The sequence below is a fragment of the Erinaceus europaeus genome, chromosome 4 (assembly GCF_950295315.1).
Source record: "Erinaceus europaeus chromosome 4, mEriEur2.1, whole genome shotgun sequence".
NCBI classification, from domain to species: domain Eukaryota; kingdom Metazoa; phylum Chordata; class Mammalia; order Eulipotyphla; family Erinaceidae; genus Erinaceus; species Erinaceus europaeus.
This window is the reverse complement of record NC_080165.1, coordinates 140412852-140430316: the sequence shown is the minus strand read 5'-3', so window position 1 is coordinate 140430316 and position 17465 is coordinate 140412852. Positions and strand designations below refer to the sequence as shown.

General features: G+C 42.9%; 1 protein-coding gene across 1 annotated transcript in view; it reads left to right on the top strand.

The window, feature by feature from the left end:
- The window catches only part of RPF2 (ribosome production factor 2 homolog), a 29436-nt gene extending 12660 nt beyond the window's left edge, over positions 1-16776 (top strand). The window contains exons 5-10 of the mRNA XM_060190623.1: positions 1612-1693; positions 1872-1948; positions 6517-6616; positions 10149-10251; positions 14584-14728; positions 16450-16776. Of these exons, the coding sequence (XP_060046606.1) occupies positions 1612-1693; positions 1872-1948; positions 6517-6616; positions 10149-10251; positions 14584-14728; positions 16450-16629 (687 nt within the window). The 3' untranslated portion in view covers positions 16630-16776. The remainder of the gene's footprint in view (positions 1-1611; positions 1694-1871; positions 1949-6516; positions 6617-10148; positions 10252-14583; positions 14729-16449) is intronic.
- Positions 16777-17465: the final 689 nt, after the last annotated feature.

Genomic DNA, 17465 nt, shown 5'->3' with positions numbered 1-17465 from the left:
CCTGTGAAGCGACTCCCCTGCAGGTGGGGAGCCGGGGGCTTGAACCGGGATCCTTATGCCAGTCCTTGCATTTTGCACCACATGTGCTTAACCCGCTGCGCTACTGCCCGATCCCCACAAGAATCTTATTTAAGAAAACGTACAAATGGTTATGAACACTAATTCATGTATTATTGTTCCTGGCTTTCTAAAAGTTAGAAATGAGACTGGGGAAGGGGCTCAGCTGGTAGAGTGTCAGGCTCTTCAGCCTGAAGTCCCAGGTTCAATGCCTGGGGTACTCGGACTTGACTTCTCTCTCATGAAAAAAAACCCATATATAATAAGTGAATGAAATCATCTTGTATGAGGAAATTCAGTGTAAAATGGGAAGGAAATAAGATGTTTCTCCTTCTCTGTCTCTTTTTTCCTCTTCTTTTTTTTCTCTCTGTATTATTTGATAGGACATTGAGAGAGGAGGGGGAAATAGGGAGAGAGACACCTACAGACCTAGATTTTTATTCATTATGAGGGAGAGAGAAGGAGAAAGAATGAGAGCATCAGTTTGGCACACTTAATGTTGGGGGTCAAGCTCGGAGTCTGTCATTTCAGGTACAAAGCCCTATCCGTGGTGCCATGTCATGGCTGCTGGGTCTGTGTATTACTTTGGGGGCAGGGGAATATTTTTGTAACAAAAGCAAGTTTGACTTTTAAAAATCTTTTTTTTTTTTTTTTTACCAGGATACTTGTCAGAACAAGTACTTGAATTATTGCTGACAGCTGAGTTGCTTTAGTAGTAGGAATCAAATTCCTGACTGAGTGTATTTTCAACCAAAACTAAATGCAAAAAGTTAGTGAGTGCACTCAGAAGATAACTGGCAGTAGGGAGCAAATGGTAATGGACCTTGAGTGTATGATTTTCTTTTTTCTTCCAGTTACTGGGGCTGGGTGCCGGCACTATGAATCCACCACTCCCAGTGGCCTTTTTTTCTTTTTCTTTTTTTTATTAGGATAGAAAGAAATAGAGAAGGGGTGGGAAAATAGAGAGGAGGAGAGAAAGACAAATACCTGCAGATACAAATACACCGCTTCTGAAGTGTATCCCCCTGCGGGGGCTTGAAACCATGTCCTTGTGCTTTGCACTGTGTGCACTTAACCCAGTGCGCTATTGCCTGACCCCCTAGATATTTACTTATTGATGAGAAAGGAGAGGGAGAGAACAGAGTATCGCTCTGGCATACTCGATGGGTGCTGGGGATTGAATTTAGGCCACAGTCCCATCTCTGGACTTGTGTGATACTGGTTTCTTTCTCCCATGACTAAGTGGTTTAGATTAAGTTTTATTTTAGTTTCTGTATATATATACTCTTATTTGGTGCTTTTTGGTTTTTTTTTTTTTTTTTGCTTTAAACCATATAACATTTCTTTTATGAATTTATGTTGACATTAGATTAAAAGCTACTTAGAATTGTACTCACCATTGTACTTGACAAAATGATTTGAACATGGTAAGCAATAAATGATTTGATAGAAAATAAAATCTGAGATTTTTTGTTTGTTTCAGAGGCTGACTCTTAGGGATCTTATATTTATTCAACTGATTGGATGTGCTTTTCTGTTTTTGTTTTTTTACAGGAATTCTTTTCCAAAAAGTCAGACTGTTCTTTATTCATGTTTGGTTCTCATAATAAGAAGCGACCAAATAACTTAGTAATAGGTAAGAATTATTTCTTTGTTTATTTTTACCAGTTTCTCACCTCTGGCTTATAGAGCTATTAGGGATTGAACCTGGGACCTTGGGACTTCAAGTAAGTATTTTAAAAAATGCAGAGGAACGGTTACATACAAAAAGGATGAAAGATGAACGCTTAGGATGAAATGTGTTTTCGTTCTAGGTCGTATGTATGACTACCATGTGCTGGATATGATTGAATTAGGTATTGAGAAGTTTGTCTCCCTCAAAGATATTAAGGTAAGATTCTGATCAGAGGTGTAAAGAGCGTTTTACGTTGTTGCTGTCGGGGCAGTAGTGACATATGGGAGATAAAGAAGGAAAAAGAAAGAAAAACCCTATAGCACAGCTTTCACTGCTAGTGACACTTTGCCCCTGTGGGTGGGAACTAGGGACTTGAGAACCTAGGTTCTTGCACATCGTAACAGGCTACGGGGCCCCTAGTTGGTGCTTTCTGTTGCTATGGAGCTCGGTGCCTGCGCTACAGATCTACTGTTGCCGGTGGCCATTTCTTTTCCCGTTTCCCCTCTCTTCCTTTCCTTTTGTTCTTTCTTTCTTTTTTTTTTCTTTGAAAGGAAACACTGGGAGTCGGGCAGTAGCACAGCAGGTTAAGCGCATGTGGCACAAAGCGCAAGGGCCGGCATGAGGATCCCAGTTCAAGCCCCCGGCTCCCCACCTGCAGGGGAGTCGCTTCACAGGCGGTGAAGCAGGTCTGCAGGTGTCTGTCTTTCTCTCCCCCTCTCTGTCTTCCCCTCCTCTCTCCATTTCTCTCTGTCCTATCCAACAATGACAACATTAATAACAACAACAATGATAACTACAACAACAATGAAAAACAACAAGGGCAACAAAAGGGAAAATAAATAAATATAAAAAAAATTAAAAAGAAAGAGTGAATATACAAAGCCAAACAAATTGTTGATTCTTTTTCTCTCTCTTTCTTTTTCTCCCCCCCCCCCCTTTTTTATTTGATAGAACAGAGAGGAATTGAAAAGGGAGAGGGAGAAAGCTGAAGAGGCACCCCCAGCTCTAGTTCACTGCTTGTGAAGCTTCCCGTTTGCAGGTAGGGACCCACGGTCAGAACGTAGGTGCTTGTGCGCACTTGGTAAGGCGTGCACCCTACCGGGTGTGTCACTATAAGACTGATTTATTTTATTTTATTTATTTACTTATTTTAACCAGAGCACTGCTCAGCTCTGGCTTATGGTTCTTCTTCTAGCATTTGCTTATGGTGGTGCGGGGGATTGAATATGGGACTTTGGAGCCTCAGGCATAAGAAAGAGTCTGTTTGCATAACCATTATGCTGTCTGCCCTCTGCCCTTAAGACAGATTTTTAACTCTTGTCTAGAACCATAGGCCCATAGTTTAAATTTTATCTCCTCAGTCTGAAGTATCCTAGCACTTTTTACAAAATTTAATTATCTTTATTTATTATTGCATAGAGATAGCCAGAAATTGAGAGGGAAGAGGAGACAGAGAGGGAGAGAGTTAGAGAGACACCTGCAGCCCTGCTTCACCGGTCGGGAAGCTTTCCTTCCCCTGCAGATGGGGTCCGGGGGCCCAAACCTGGACCATTGCACATTATTACGTGTATGCTGAACCAGACACACCACCACACCGCCTACCCCCCCTTTTTTAAAAAAAGTTTTTACTTATAAAAAGGAAACATTGACAAAACCATAGGATAAGAGGGGTACAACTCCACACAATTCCCACCACCAGATCTCTGTATCCCATCCCCTCCCCTGATAGCTTTCCTATTCTTTATCCCTCTGGGAGTATGGACCCAAGGTCATTGTGGGGTGCAGAAGGTGGAAGGTCTGGCTTCTGTAATTGCTTCCCCACTGAACATGGGTATTGACAGGTCAATCTATACTCCCAGCCTGTCTCTCTCTTTGCCTAGTAGGGTGGGGTTCTGGGGCAGCGGAGCTCCAGGACACATTGGTGGGGTTGTCTGTCCAGGGAAGTCTGGTTGGCATCATGCTAGCATCTGGAACCTGGAGGTTGAAAAGAGAGTTAACATACAAAGCCAAACAAATTGTTAACCAATATTGGACCTAAAGGCTGGAATAGTGCAGATGAAGAATTGGGGGGGGGTCTCCGTTTTGCAGATAGCTAGTAGGCATATTTTAGTTATATTCCAAAGGGTCTGTGGCTATACTAGTGTTTTTGTCTTTTGGTTTTTGTTTGTTTGTTGCCTGAGCCTGAAATCTGATATGCAGGTGGATCCTAATAATTGTCTGGGGAGATGATGTCATGGCTGGCAGAAAAATCAGAAAGCTGGATCAGGGAAGGGAGTAGCTCCCAAATATGGGAAAGGGGTATAAATATTGTTGACTATGAGCCCCATTGATTTGCTGTGATCTGGGCACCCACCCCCTTTTAAATGAAAAGATACTTCTTTCTTTTAAAGCATTATTAATGAGAGAGGGAGAGATACAGAGAGAACCAAAAAACATCACTCACTCTGGCCTATGTAGTTAGGACCATATTTCTCTGATGTCTTAATATATTTTCTAAAAATCGTATCTAATGAAAGGAAAACGAGAGAGCCTGAGTGTCACTCTGGAATGTGTGGTGCTGGGGATCGAACTTGGGACCTCAGGATCCTTATCTTCGCCCTTGGTGTCATATCTGCTAGAGAGGATTAGTGCTGTGACTCCCCCCCTTACCCCCTCCCCCCCCCCCCCCGCAACCCCTTAAGATAAATGAATCATGGGTAAGTGAAATTGGTCATTTAGAAGGTGTCTGACCCTGGTTTGAGCCCAGGCCCCTGCACTGAGGGAAGCGTCAGTCCTATGGTCTCTTCACTCTGCCTCTTGGTCTCTAAAAAAACTAACAAATAAATCCTTTACTCTTCATGTGATTCAGAAAGAAAGTCACAGCAGTACAAAATGATTCCGTTATTTAGACTCTAGACTGGTAGCTATTCAAGCTTTTACTTTTTTTTTTTTTTTTAATTTTATTTTTGAGAGAGATGAAGAGAGAGAGAAACACCAGAGCACTGCTCAGTTTAGGCTTATGGTGGTGCGGGGGATTGGACCTGGGACTTAGGAGCCTCAGGCCTGAGAGTCTGTTTGCATAACCATTATGCTGTCTCCCCCGCCTCAAGCTTTTACTTTTATTCTTTTAGTAGAGTAAATAAACTGCAGCAGCTGGGGGACCAGTTCTCTGGGTAGAGTGAAGAACTTTCATTCTTTATGCTCTGGGTTCAATTCCTGCCACTGCAGATGTCAGAGAAGTGCTCTGGATTTCTCTCTCATAAAAACCAATAAACTTAGGGGCTGGGCAGTGGCTCACCTGGTTGAATGTATATGTTACCATGCTAAGGACTCCTATTCAAGCCCCTCGTTCCCACCTGAAGGGAGGAAGCTTCTGTAGTGAGTCCCAGTGAAGTAGGACTACAAGTGTCTGTCTCTCTCTCCCCCACTGTTTACCAGAGCACTGCTCACTCAGCTCTGGATTATGGTGATGTGGGGGATTGAACCTGGGACTTTGAAATTTCAAGCATGAGAGTCTCTTTGCATAACCATCATGCTAGCTCCCCTGCCCAAGTCTCTGTTTCCTTCTTCTCTGTCTCTCCCTCACCTCTTAGTTTCTCTCTGTTTTATCAAGTTAAAAAAAAAAACAAAAAGGAAAGGAAGTGGGAGGGGGAAGGGAAAACCAGTCATCAAGAGTGGTAAATTCACCATGTAGCCACTGAGCAGTGAAAATCCTGCAGTCCTGCTGGCAAAATAACAACAAAGCCTTTAAAAGAATTCAAAGTACCTTACAGTGGCAGGGGACATGACCCAGCAAGCGGGGTGTCTGATTTGCTTGATCCCTCTCACTGGGTGTGAAAGAGCAAAGATCTGACCAAGCCCCGGCCTCCCACTTGGAAGCGCCATGCAAAGAAAGGCGAAGCTTGCCCAAGAGTGGTGTGGTGTTACGGTGTCTCGCCCTCGAAGCTGGTTCTCGTCCTCTGCCAAGAATAGAAGTAGGAGCCCATAAGATGGCAATCCTGGTGGCCATAAAAATAATGAGTGTGGGGAGTCGGGTGGTAAAGCGCACGTGGCGCAAAGCGCAAGGACCGGTGTGAAGATCCCGGTTCGAGCCCCTGACTCTCAACCTGCAGGGGAGTCGCTTCACAGGCGGTGAAGCAGGTCTGCAGGTGTCTGTCTTCCTCTCCCCCTCTGTTTTCCTCTCCTCTCTCCATTTTTCTGTCCTATCCAATAACGACGACATCAATAATAACTACAACAATAAAAATAAGGGCAACAAAAGGGGAATAAATAAACAAATATTTAAAAGGAAAAAAAAAGAGAGTGTATGAGAGAGCATAATGCCCAAGAGACTTCCATGCCCGAGGCTCCATGGTCGGTTTAATCCCAAACAGTCTCCATAAGCCAGAGAGGGCTGAGCTGTACTCTAGCTAAATAATAGTAATAGTAGGGGACTTGGCGGTGGCACATCTGGTAGAGCTCCCCACCTGCAGGGGAGTCACTTTACAGGCGGTGAAGCAGGTCTGCAGGTGTCTATCTTTCTCTCCCCCTCTCTGTTTTCCTCTCTTCTCTCCATTTCTCTCTGTCCTATCCAATAACGACGACATCAGTAATAACTACAACAATAAAACATGGACCAAAAAAGGGAATAAATAAATAAATAAATGTAAAATAAAATAAAATGAGTATTTATGGAATTTTTTCAGGTTAGCTAAGAAAATGTGAAAATGAATCAGTGCATAGAAGTATTGACTTTAAAATCAGCCTGCAAGCAGTTTAGACCTTGACAACAAGTCTATACTTTCTCTTTTGTTTTCATTTTATAGAATAGTAAATGTCCTGAGGGCACAAAACCAATGTTAATATTTGCTGGCGACGAATTTGATGTAACAGAAGACTACAGAAGGCTGAAGAACCTTCTGATCGGTAAGTCACTTGCAGTCTGCACAGTCATCAGTAGAGGAGCTCATATGCACGTGATCAGCATTGATTGATTAATGGTGCATAGCTTTTGCTTTCTGCGCTCTCTTACCTCTCTCTCTCTCTCTCTCTCTGTCTCTTTTCTTTTTTTACTGTCACTATTTTCCACCTGCAGCAGGGGAGAGGGTTGAAAAGATGTTGTGGTCTATAGTAATTATCTTTGTTTTTTTATATGTATGTATATCTCTTTGCTTATATTTAAGATTTCTGAGCAAGAGATGGAAGGGATGAGAGGGCGAGACAGGGCAGGAGAGAAGGAGAAGGAACCAGAGCATCAGTCAGCAAGGTGACCCAGCAGTTAAGGTGGCTGGCCTGGTATTCACGACTTCACTTTGCACCTGTCAGTCACAGGGGGGAATCTTCAGTCTTTGCATCTTAAAAAAAGAAAGAAAATTTTTTTCTCATTTTCATTTACCAGAGCAGTATTTGGCTTTGGCTTGGGCGGGTTGCAGGAGATTGAAGCTGGGACTTCAGACGGTCAAACATGAAAGTCTTTTTTTTTTTTTTTTTTTAAGATTTGTTTACTTTTTCCGAAAAGAAACTCCCAGCAGTGCTGTACATCATGTATTATGATGAGGATTGAACCCAGGGCCTCACATGGGCAAGGTCTGTGCTCTCAGTCTCCAGCTACTACAGTGCTATTCGCATAATGAATCATTTTACCAGAGCTCAGCTCTGGCTTGTGGTGGTGCAGGGAGATTGAACCTGGCACTTTGCAGCCTCAGGCATGAGAGTCTTTGAATAACCATTCTGCTGTCTCCCGCCCATCACATCTTTTTTTATACACTTGATGTGCGCTTAGATTGTTCCCAACTCTTGGGTGCTATGGATATATTTAGTTAGATGTGCTTAATGCATGTACTATTGCCTGTCATTGTTGGCGTCGTTAAATTAAGTTCAGAAAAGTGAAGTTACATTTTTAATTTAGTATCAACTGTTTTCCACCAAGGGAGGCTATTTTTTTTTTTATCATTCATTTTAATTATTATTTGGTAGAGATAGAGAAGTTGAGAGGTGGTGGGAGACCTAGGGAGGAAAGGAGAGAGACAGCTGCAGCACTCATTCACAGCTCCTGAAGCTTCCCTCCCTGCAGCTGTAGACCCAGGGCCTTGAACCCAGGTCCTTGCACACTGTAGTGTGTGTGCTTAACTAGGTGCACCACCGCCTTCCCCCACCCCTGCCCCCCTTTTAATTTTTTTTAAATAAAGATTTTATTTACTTATTAATGAGAAAGAGAGAAAGAACCAGACATCACTCTGGTATACATGCTGCCGGGGATTGAACTCAGGACCTCATGCTTAAGAATCCAGTGCCTTAGCCACTGCGCCACCTCCCGGACCACTTAAAATTTTTTTACCAGGGAGTCGGGCTGTAGTGCAGCGGGTTAAGTGCAGGTGGCGCCACACAAAGCACAAGGACCGGCGTAAGGATCCCGGTTCGAGCCCTGGCTCCCCATCTGCAGGGGAGTCGCTTCACAAGTGGTGAAGCAGATCTGCAGGTGTCTGTCTTTCTCTCCCCCTCTCTGTCTTCCCTTCCTGTCTCCATTTCTTTTTTTCTTTTTTTTTTTTTTTTAATTTTTATTGTTTTTTTTTTTAATTGGGGAATTCATGTTTTACATTCAACAATAAGTACAATAGTTTGTACATGCATAACATTCCCCAGTTTCCCATATAACAATACAACCCCCACTAGGTCCTCTGAATCCTTCTTGGACCTGTATTCTCCACACCCACCTACCCACCCCACCCCAGAGTCTTTTACTTTGGTGCGATACGCCAATTCCATTTCAGGTTCTACTTTTTTTTTTTTTTTTTTTTTTCTGCTACCACCCAATTCCCTGCTTTAGTTTTCTATGGTCCATATGTGAGTGAAACTATTTGGTAGTTGTCTTTTACCCCTTATTTCACTTAGGATGATCATCTCCATGTCATCCATTTTGTTTATCTTCCTATTTTATTTTATTTTTATTTTATTTTTTTTTAATAATTTATTTCTTTATTGGGGAATTAATGTTTTACATTCAACAGTAAATACAATAGTTTGTACATGCATAACATTCCCCAGATTCCCATTTAACAATACAACCCCCACTATGTCATTCATCATCTTTCATGGACCTGTATTCTCCCCACCCACCCACCCACCCACCCCAGAGTCTTTTACTTTGGTGTAATACTCCAATTCCATTTCAGGTTCTACTTCTGTTTTCTTTTCTGATCTTGTTTTTCAACTTCTGCGTGAGAGTGAGATCATCCCATATTCATCCTTCTGTTTCTGACTTATTTCACTCAACATGATTTTTTCAAGGTCCATCCAAGTTCGGCTGAAAACGGTGAAGTCACCATTTTTTACAGCTGAGTAGTATTCCATTGTGTATATAGACCACAACTTGCTCAGCCACTCATCTGTTGTTGGACACCTGGGTTGCTTCCAGGTTTTGGCTATTACACATTGTGCTGCCAAGAACATATGTGTACACAGATCTTTTTGGATGGATGTGTTGGGTTCCTTAGGATATATCCCCATGAGAGGAATTGCAGGATCATAGGGTAGGTCCATGTCTAGCCTTCTGAGAGTTCTCCAGACTGTTCTCCACAGAGGTTGGACCAATTGACATTCCCACCAGCAGTGTAGGAGGGTTCCTTTGACCCCACACCCTCTCCAGCATTTGCTGCTGTTACCTTTTCTGATGTATGACATTCTCACAGGAGTGAAGTGATATCTCATTGTTGTCTTGATTTGCATTTCTCTGACAATCAGAGACTTGGAGCATTTTTTCATGTGTTTCTCGGCCTTTTGGATCTCTTCTGTGGTGAATCTTCTGTCCAAGTCCTCCCCCCATTTTTGGATGGGGTTATTTGTTGTCTTGTTGTTGAGTCTGGCAGGCTCTTTATATATGTTGGTTATTAACGTCTTGTCTGATGTATGGCATGTAAAGATCTTCTCCCATTCTGCGCTTAACCTACTGTGCTACTGCCCAACTCCCTCTTTTTTTTTTTTAAGTTATTTCTTTATTTACAGTTTTTCAAAGTTAATATCTAAAAATGTATATGATATGCTCCTTTGCTAAGCATTGGGCCAGAGAGACTCTCAAAATGAAAAAGAAAACAAAACTCCCAGTGTGGTCTGTAAACAGAAGTGACACCATTAAGCGGTAGAGGGGAGAGGTGTTTTTTTGGGTTTTTTTGCCACCTATCATTTCAGATAAATATCGATATAAAAGAGAACACTTTGAATGCAACTCCAATCAACCAGTCATGTATTTATATGAAAGAGAAAGAGCCAGAGTGTCCGTCTGGCACATTCAACGCTGGGGTTCCATTCAGGGCTTTGTGCTTTTCATGCAGAGTCCAGTGCTTTAATTACTATGTCACTTCCCAGGGCACTAGAACACAACTCTGAACACTTGGATTTTGAAAGTGATAGCTGTTTGTTATTTATTTATTTATTTATTAACCTATTTAATGTTTGCTTTTAGATTTCTTCAGAGGCCCCACAGTACCAAATATCCGCCTGGCTGGGCTAGATTATGTTTTACACTTCACTGCACTGAATGGGAAGATCTACTTTCGAAGCTATAAGTAAGTGCCTATCTTCCCTTGCCCTTTTTTTTTTTTTTTTTTGCCTCCAGGGTTATCGTTGGGTCTTGGTGCCTGCACTTTGAATCCACTGCTCCTGGAAGCCATTTTTCCCATTTTTCTTGACCTTGTGTTGTTGTTATTGTCATTGTTGTTATTGCTGTCGTTGTTGGACAGGACAGAGAGAAATATATATAGAGAGAACTGGAAGCCAGAGAGGGAGAGAAAGACAGACACCTGCAGACCTGCTTCACTGGAAGACTGAGAGGGGGAGAGAAAGACAGACACCTGCAGACCTGCTTCACCGCCTGTGAAGCGACTCCCCTGCAGGTGGGGAGCCAGAGGCTTGAACCGGGATCCTTATGCCGGTCCTTGCGCTTTGCGCCACCTGCGCTTAACCCACTGTGCTACAGCCCGACTCCCAGTATTTCTTTATTCAATAGAGACAATGAGAGGGAAAGAGGCGATAGAAAAAGAGAGAGACCTGCAACATGGTTCCACCATTTTGCGAGTGCTGGAGCAGGACAGCAAATATCTCTCTGCCTCTCTGTCTCCCTCCCTGTAGATGAATATCTGGTTGTCTCCAATAAGTTTTGTGGTTTTTTTTTTTTTTTTTTTTGCCTCCAGGGTTTTTGTTGGGTCTTGGTGCCTACACTTTGAATCCACTGCTCCTAGAAGTCATTTTCCCCATTTTTCTTGACCTTGTGTTGTTGTTATTGTCATTGTTATTGCTGTCATTGGACAGGACAGAGAGAAATATATATAGAGAGAACTGGAAGACAGAGAGGGAGAGAAAGACAGACACCTGCAGACCTGCTTCACCGCTTATGAAGGGACTCCCCTGCAGGTGGGCAGCCTGGGGCTTGACCTGGGATCCTTATGCTGGTCGTTGTGCTTCGCAGCATGTGTGCTTAACCCACTGTGCTACCGCCCGGCCCTCCTCCCGTTACTTTTTAAAAGTTTGTTTATTCATTGGCACCAGGGTTATTGCTGGGGCTCCACACCAGTACATGAGCCCACTCCTTGCAATAGACATTTTTTCCTTTTTTTTTTTTTTTTTCTATTTTATTAGAAATTGAGGGGATGGGGAGGTAGAGAGGGAGAGAGAAAGATAGATTCTTGCAGACCTGCTTCACCTCTTGTGAAGCGCCCCCTTCCCCTTGCAGGTGGAGAGCAGAGGCTCAGACGTGGCATCTGCACATGGTGATGTGTGAGCTGGACTGGGTGCGCACCACCCGGCCCCTAGCTTTACTTGTATTTATTTCATAGAGAGAAGAGCCGTAGCATCACTCTGGCTTATGTGGTGCTGGGGATCAAACTTGGAACCTCATGCTTACAAATCCAGTGCTTTAGCCATGTGCCACTTCCTAGGCCACTTATTACATTTTTAAAAAAGTTTTTTTAATATTTATTCCCTTTTGTTGCCCTTGTTTTTTTTTTTTTATTGTTGTTGTTGTAGTTCTTGTTGTTACTGATGTTGTCATTGTTGGATAGGACAGAAATGGAGAGAGGAGGGGAAGGCAGAGAGGGGGAGAGAAAGACAGACACCTGCAGACCTGCTTCACTACCTGTGAAGCGACTCCCCTGCAGGTGGGGATCCGGGGTCTCGAACCAGGATCCTTACGCCGGCTCTTACGCTTGGCACCACCTGCACTTAATCTGCTGTGCTACCACCCAACTCCCTAATTTTTTTTTAAGTTTATTTATTTATTCCCTTTTTGTTGCCTTTTTTTTTTTATTGTTGTAGTTATTATTGTTGTTGATGTTGTCATTGTTAGATAGGACAGAGAGAAATGGCGAGAGCAGGGGAAGACAGAGGGGGAGAGAAAGACACCTGCAGACCTGCTTCACCGCCTATGAAGCGACTCCCCTGCAGGTGGGGAGTCAGGGGCTCAAACCGGGATCCTTATGTTGGTCCTTGCGCTTTGCACCACGTGTGCTTAACCCGCTGTGCTACTGCCCTACTCACCTATATATCTTTTTAATCTTTATTTATTGGATAGACACAGCCAGAAATTGAGAGGGAAGGGGGTGATAGAGAGAGAGAGAGAGAGAGAGAGAGAGAGAGCAACATCTGCAGCCCTGTTTCCCCACTTGTGAAGCTTTCCCCCTGCAGATTGGGACCAGGGACTCAAACCTGGGTCTTCACACACTGTAACGTGCACTCAACCAGGTGTGCCACGCCCTGGCCTCCTTTAGTACATTTCTTAGTATGTTTTTTGTTAATCCTCAGGATTAGCTTCTCAGTGGGGCTGTTTCTAAAACCGTTCAAACTTAGAATTGGTACATGGTGGAAAGTTTGGGAAGTTTTCAGAATAGCAGTGGCCGTGGTTTTGTGCTGACCCTGAAGCCTGTTTGCTGCCTCTGGAACCCCGTGTTTCTGCCTTCAGAGAATAACCCTGTGCTCTCTGAGTGGAGAACACTCGTTCAGTCTTAACTGTCCCTATTACACATTAGTTCTTTCTTTTGTCCCTTGAATGGGTTTTGACCACCAAGCCACAAGTCTTACTAGGCCAGCCAAGGTAAACCTCAAAAACTTTGAGTCTAAAAGCAGAAGTCTAAAAGGAATAAGACGATTGAGTGTCCTGATCTTTTTTTTTTTTTTTTGCAAACCTCTAAGTTTACTGGCCTACTAGAATTATACCTTTTTGAGGTAACCATGATTTTTTTCCCTTTGAATAAAGCGTTAGCACACAGAATACCTCTCCTCCCTCCCCTCCCCTCCTCTGGTAAGAGTTTGCTAGGACTTTGTACCTGCATAAATCCACTGCTCCCACTTTTTTTTTCTTCTTTTTCTAGTTCTTCTTTGTTTTAAGATTTATTTATTCACTTAAATGAGAAAGGCAGGAGAGGGAGGGAGAAAATGAATGAATGGCAGGAAGAGAGAAGCAGAGCAACACATTGGCACAAGAGATGCTGGGGATTAAACTTGGGACTTCATGCCTGATCCAAGTCAATTCTTTTTTTTTTTTCTTTAAAGACGAGAAGTGAGAATAGGCAGGGAGAGACAGATACCCAAAGTTGTGAAGCTTTCTCTCTAGAGATACTCCAGTTTGATGACTGGGAGCTTAAGCCTGGGAACTTCACATGGTAAAGGCTATGTTCTCCTAAGCCCACATATTTCTAGAGAACACATTGACTCTCACAAATTCATTTTATTATTTTATTTATTGTTTATGTATATTTTACCAAAGCACTGCTCAGCTCTGGCTTATGGTGGTGCAGAGAGATTGAACCTGAGACTTCAAAAAGCCTCAGGCATGAGAGTCTCTTTGCATAATCATTTTGCTTATCTACCCTCACCCCAGAATATCTTTTCTGATTTATTTATTGATTTTTCTTTACCAGAGTGCTGTTCGACTCTGGCTTATGGTGGTGCTGGAGATTAAACCTGGGACCTTTGGTGCCTCAGGCATGAATGTCTTTTTGCATCAACGTGATGCTATCTCCCCAGCCCCCTTGGACTATTTTAGGCTTCACACAATATCTTTGCCTCAGGTCAGTGTTTTTCTTTTGAGGGGGTTGGGAATGCGCAAATATTACATTATCAGGAAAAGTCGGGACATTTTTTGTATACAAAAACGTGTTGTGACTTTTTTGATAGCCCACTAGTTTTACTCTGTAGAATCATATAGCAGGGCCAGGGAGACAGCATAAGGGTCATTCACAACTTTGTCCCTGAGGCTCTTAGGTCCCCAGTTTGTCCCCATAACCCAGAACTGAGCAATACTCTGGTCTCTTGCTCTGTATCTTTCTCTATCTCTCTCCTATTAAAATAAACTTTTTTAAAAAGGAAGAAGAAAAATGAAATTTAAAAAAAATTACAGTGATTGAGGAAGTGGCACAGCAAGTAAAGCACTGAACACTCGGGGCTCCATGAGGCCACTTACTCAATTCCTGACATCACTTGGACAGAAGTGATGGTCTGGTTCTTCCTCTTTATTATTTTTTTTAATCTTTTTTTTTTTTTTTGGTTCTTTCTCTTTATGTTATTATCTCATCAGCAAATCTTTTAAAGGAATATATAGTAGGTGACTGAATTCAAGAAATAAAAGATGAGAAAGATAGGAGGAGAGAGAAAGAACTAGACATCACTCTGGCACATGTGCTGCCGGGGATCGAACTCGCAATGTCAGGCTTGAGAGTCCAAAGCTTTACCAGTGCGCCACCTCCCAGACCACATAACTAAAATTGTTTTAAAGAATTTTTTTTTTTTTTAGTGATAGTGACCTGGGAGGTAGCACAGTGGCTAAGAATGTGTTGGACCTAAGAATACTGTGGGTCCAGGTAGGTAGCTTTTGTCAAAGCCAAAAGTAACTCTCCTATTTCTTAAAGGTTGTTGTTGAAGAAATCCGGTTGCAGAACACCACGAATCGAATTGGAAGAGATGGGACCCTCACTGGATCTGGTTGTAAGGAGGACACATCTGGCATCAGATGACCTTTATAAGTTATCTATGAAAATGCCAAAAGCTCTCAAGGTATATTACTTGTAATTGGTGTCATGTTTATTTCTACAGCCCATTCTTCCAGAAAGAATATGCAGTGCGTTACAGTAAAGGAGATGTACATAAAAAGAGCAATAAAGGGAGTCGGGCAGTAGCGCAGCAGGTTAAGCACATGTGGCACCAAGTGGAAGGACCAGTGTAAGGATGGTTCGAGCCCCTGGCTCCCCACCTGCAGGGGCGTCGCTTCACAGGCGGTGAAGCAGGTCTGCAGGTGTCTATCTTTCTCTCCCCCTTTCTACCTTCCCCTCCTCTCTCCATTTCTCTCTGTGCTATCCAACAATGACGACAACAACAACAATAATAACTACAACAACAATAAAAACAAGGGCAACAAAAGGAAATAAATAAATTTTTAAAAAAAGAGCAAGGGGGTTGGGCGGTGGCGCAGTGGGTTAAGCACATGTGGCGTAAATCGCAGGGACCCGTGTAAGGATCCCTGTTTGAGCCCTGGGCTCCCCACTTGCAGGGGCGTCGCTTCACGGGCGGTGAAGCAGGTCTGCAGGTGTCTATCTTTCTCTCCTCCTCTCTGTCTTCCCCTCCTCTCTCCATTTCTCTCTGTCCTATCCAACAATGGCAATAACAATAACCACAGTGAGGCTACAACAACAAGGGCAACAAAAGGGTGGGGGGGGATGGCCTCCAGGAGCGGTGGATTCATGGTGCAGGCACCAAGCCCAGCAATAACCCTGGAGGGGGAAAAAAAAAGAGCAATAAAATTAGGCTATCACAGCTAAGGAAAGGAGAAGGAATAAAAATAAATAAATAAATAAATATCAACCACAAAGGAGTTGTAGAAACTAGCTAGATTTCACATGTACCTGACAGCTTTCTGGATACCCAAGATGGACAGTTTTTCAGCAGAAAAAAGAAAATTTTGGAGCAGTCTGAAGCCTGGAAGTTTCGAGTGCAGGATATGTAACCAAGTAGATAGATAGGGCAAGTCTGGGAGAAAGACTGAGCGACAGTTACACTTCCTTAAGCTAAACACAGGGAACAGTCTCCACGCATGGGGATGGGTAATAGAGTCGCTTCTCAAAGCGTGTTCAGCTCAGCTATTAGAGATACTGACTCTCAGGGTGGAGCAGTGGCACCCCCACTGGAAGGTGGGCAGTAAGCCGGGGCAAACCCACTGGAAGGTGGGTGTAGGGGCCCTACTTCAAGCCCCCAGTCCCCACCTGCAGGAGTGAAGCTTCACAAGTGGTGAAGCAGTGCTGCAGGTGTCTGTCTTTCTCTTTCCTTATCTGTCTTCCCCTTCCCTCTTCTCTATTCAGTTAAAAAAATATAAGTATAAAAATAAAATAATAGAGGAAATGCCACCACCAGTCAACTAATTAGAATCTACATTTTTAATCAGACCCTCCCTTTGATTTGCATGCTTGCTTCAGTGTGAGAAGAAAGGTCCATTGAGGGGCTAGGGAGACAGCATAATAGTCATGCAAAAGCTTTTTAAACCTGAGGCTCTGAGGTCCCAGGTTTAAATCTCTATGAGGATACCACCATAAGCTGAGCAGTGTTCTGGTGTTAAAATAATAATAATAATAATAATAAATTAAATAAAAAGGTCCATTGGGCTTTAGACTCTGTAACACATTGAAGGCTGCTAAAGTACTAGAAATTGTTAAATAGTGGTTGTGTACTGGATTTTCCCATTAAGATAAGAGACTATTACATACATGTATGTTTTTATCTCATAGCCAAAGAAGAGGAAGAATATCTCTCAAGATACTTTTGGTACAACTTATGGAAGGATTCACATGCAGAAGCAAGACCTAAGCAAACTACAAACGAGGAAAATGAAGGGGTTGAAGAAGCGGCCTGCAGAAAGGATCACCGAGGACCAGGAGAACAAGCCAAAGAGGATTAAAAACAATTGATGGGAGTTAGCCAGTAACGGCTGTTTCATTCTATTCTGTTCTATTCCATTCTATCTACTTAAGAGAATGACTCAGCATTGATCATTTCAGAGTTTCTCAAAAGATTTTAGTGTCTATATTCATGACTTGATAAACTACCTAAACTATTGGGTTGTCAGAAAAATTATGACACATTTTTTAAATTGTCTTTCCCTTTATTTATCCCTCCCATTCCCCAAAGACTTCTGGCTCATTGGGCTCCACCTGCTAAAATCAGAGGGATCTCATAAGACAACTGTTGGTATTTTTTTAAAGAATTTCTGGGTTTAGATAGTAGATACAGGGAGTTAACCATGGTGAAGAGAAATGACCCTTTGGAACTATATGTAAACCCAGTCTGAGCTCCCTAGAGAGGCGACTGTACCTGCAACCTGACTTTGTTGTTGCTACAGAAGACAACACTTTGGGACTTGGGTGGTGGCGCAGCGGGTTAAGCACAGGTGGCACCAAGCGCAAGGACTGGCGGAAGGATCCCGGTTCAAACCCCCGGCTCCCCACCTGCAGGGGAGTCGCTTCACAGGCGGTGAAGCAAGTCTGCAGGTGTCTGTCTTTCCTGCTCTCTGTCTTCCCCTCCTCTCTCCATTCTGTCTGTTCTATCCAACAACAACAACAGTAATAACTACAACAGTAAAACAAGGGCAACAAAGGGAATAAATAAATATTAAATATATATATTAAAAAAAGAAGACAACACTTAGAATGCAACTCCAATCTATTTATTTATACACTCATTTATACACTCATTTATGAGTAAGAGCCAGAGCACCAGTCTGGCACATTCACTGCTCAGGATTCCA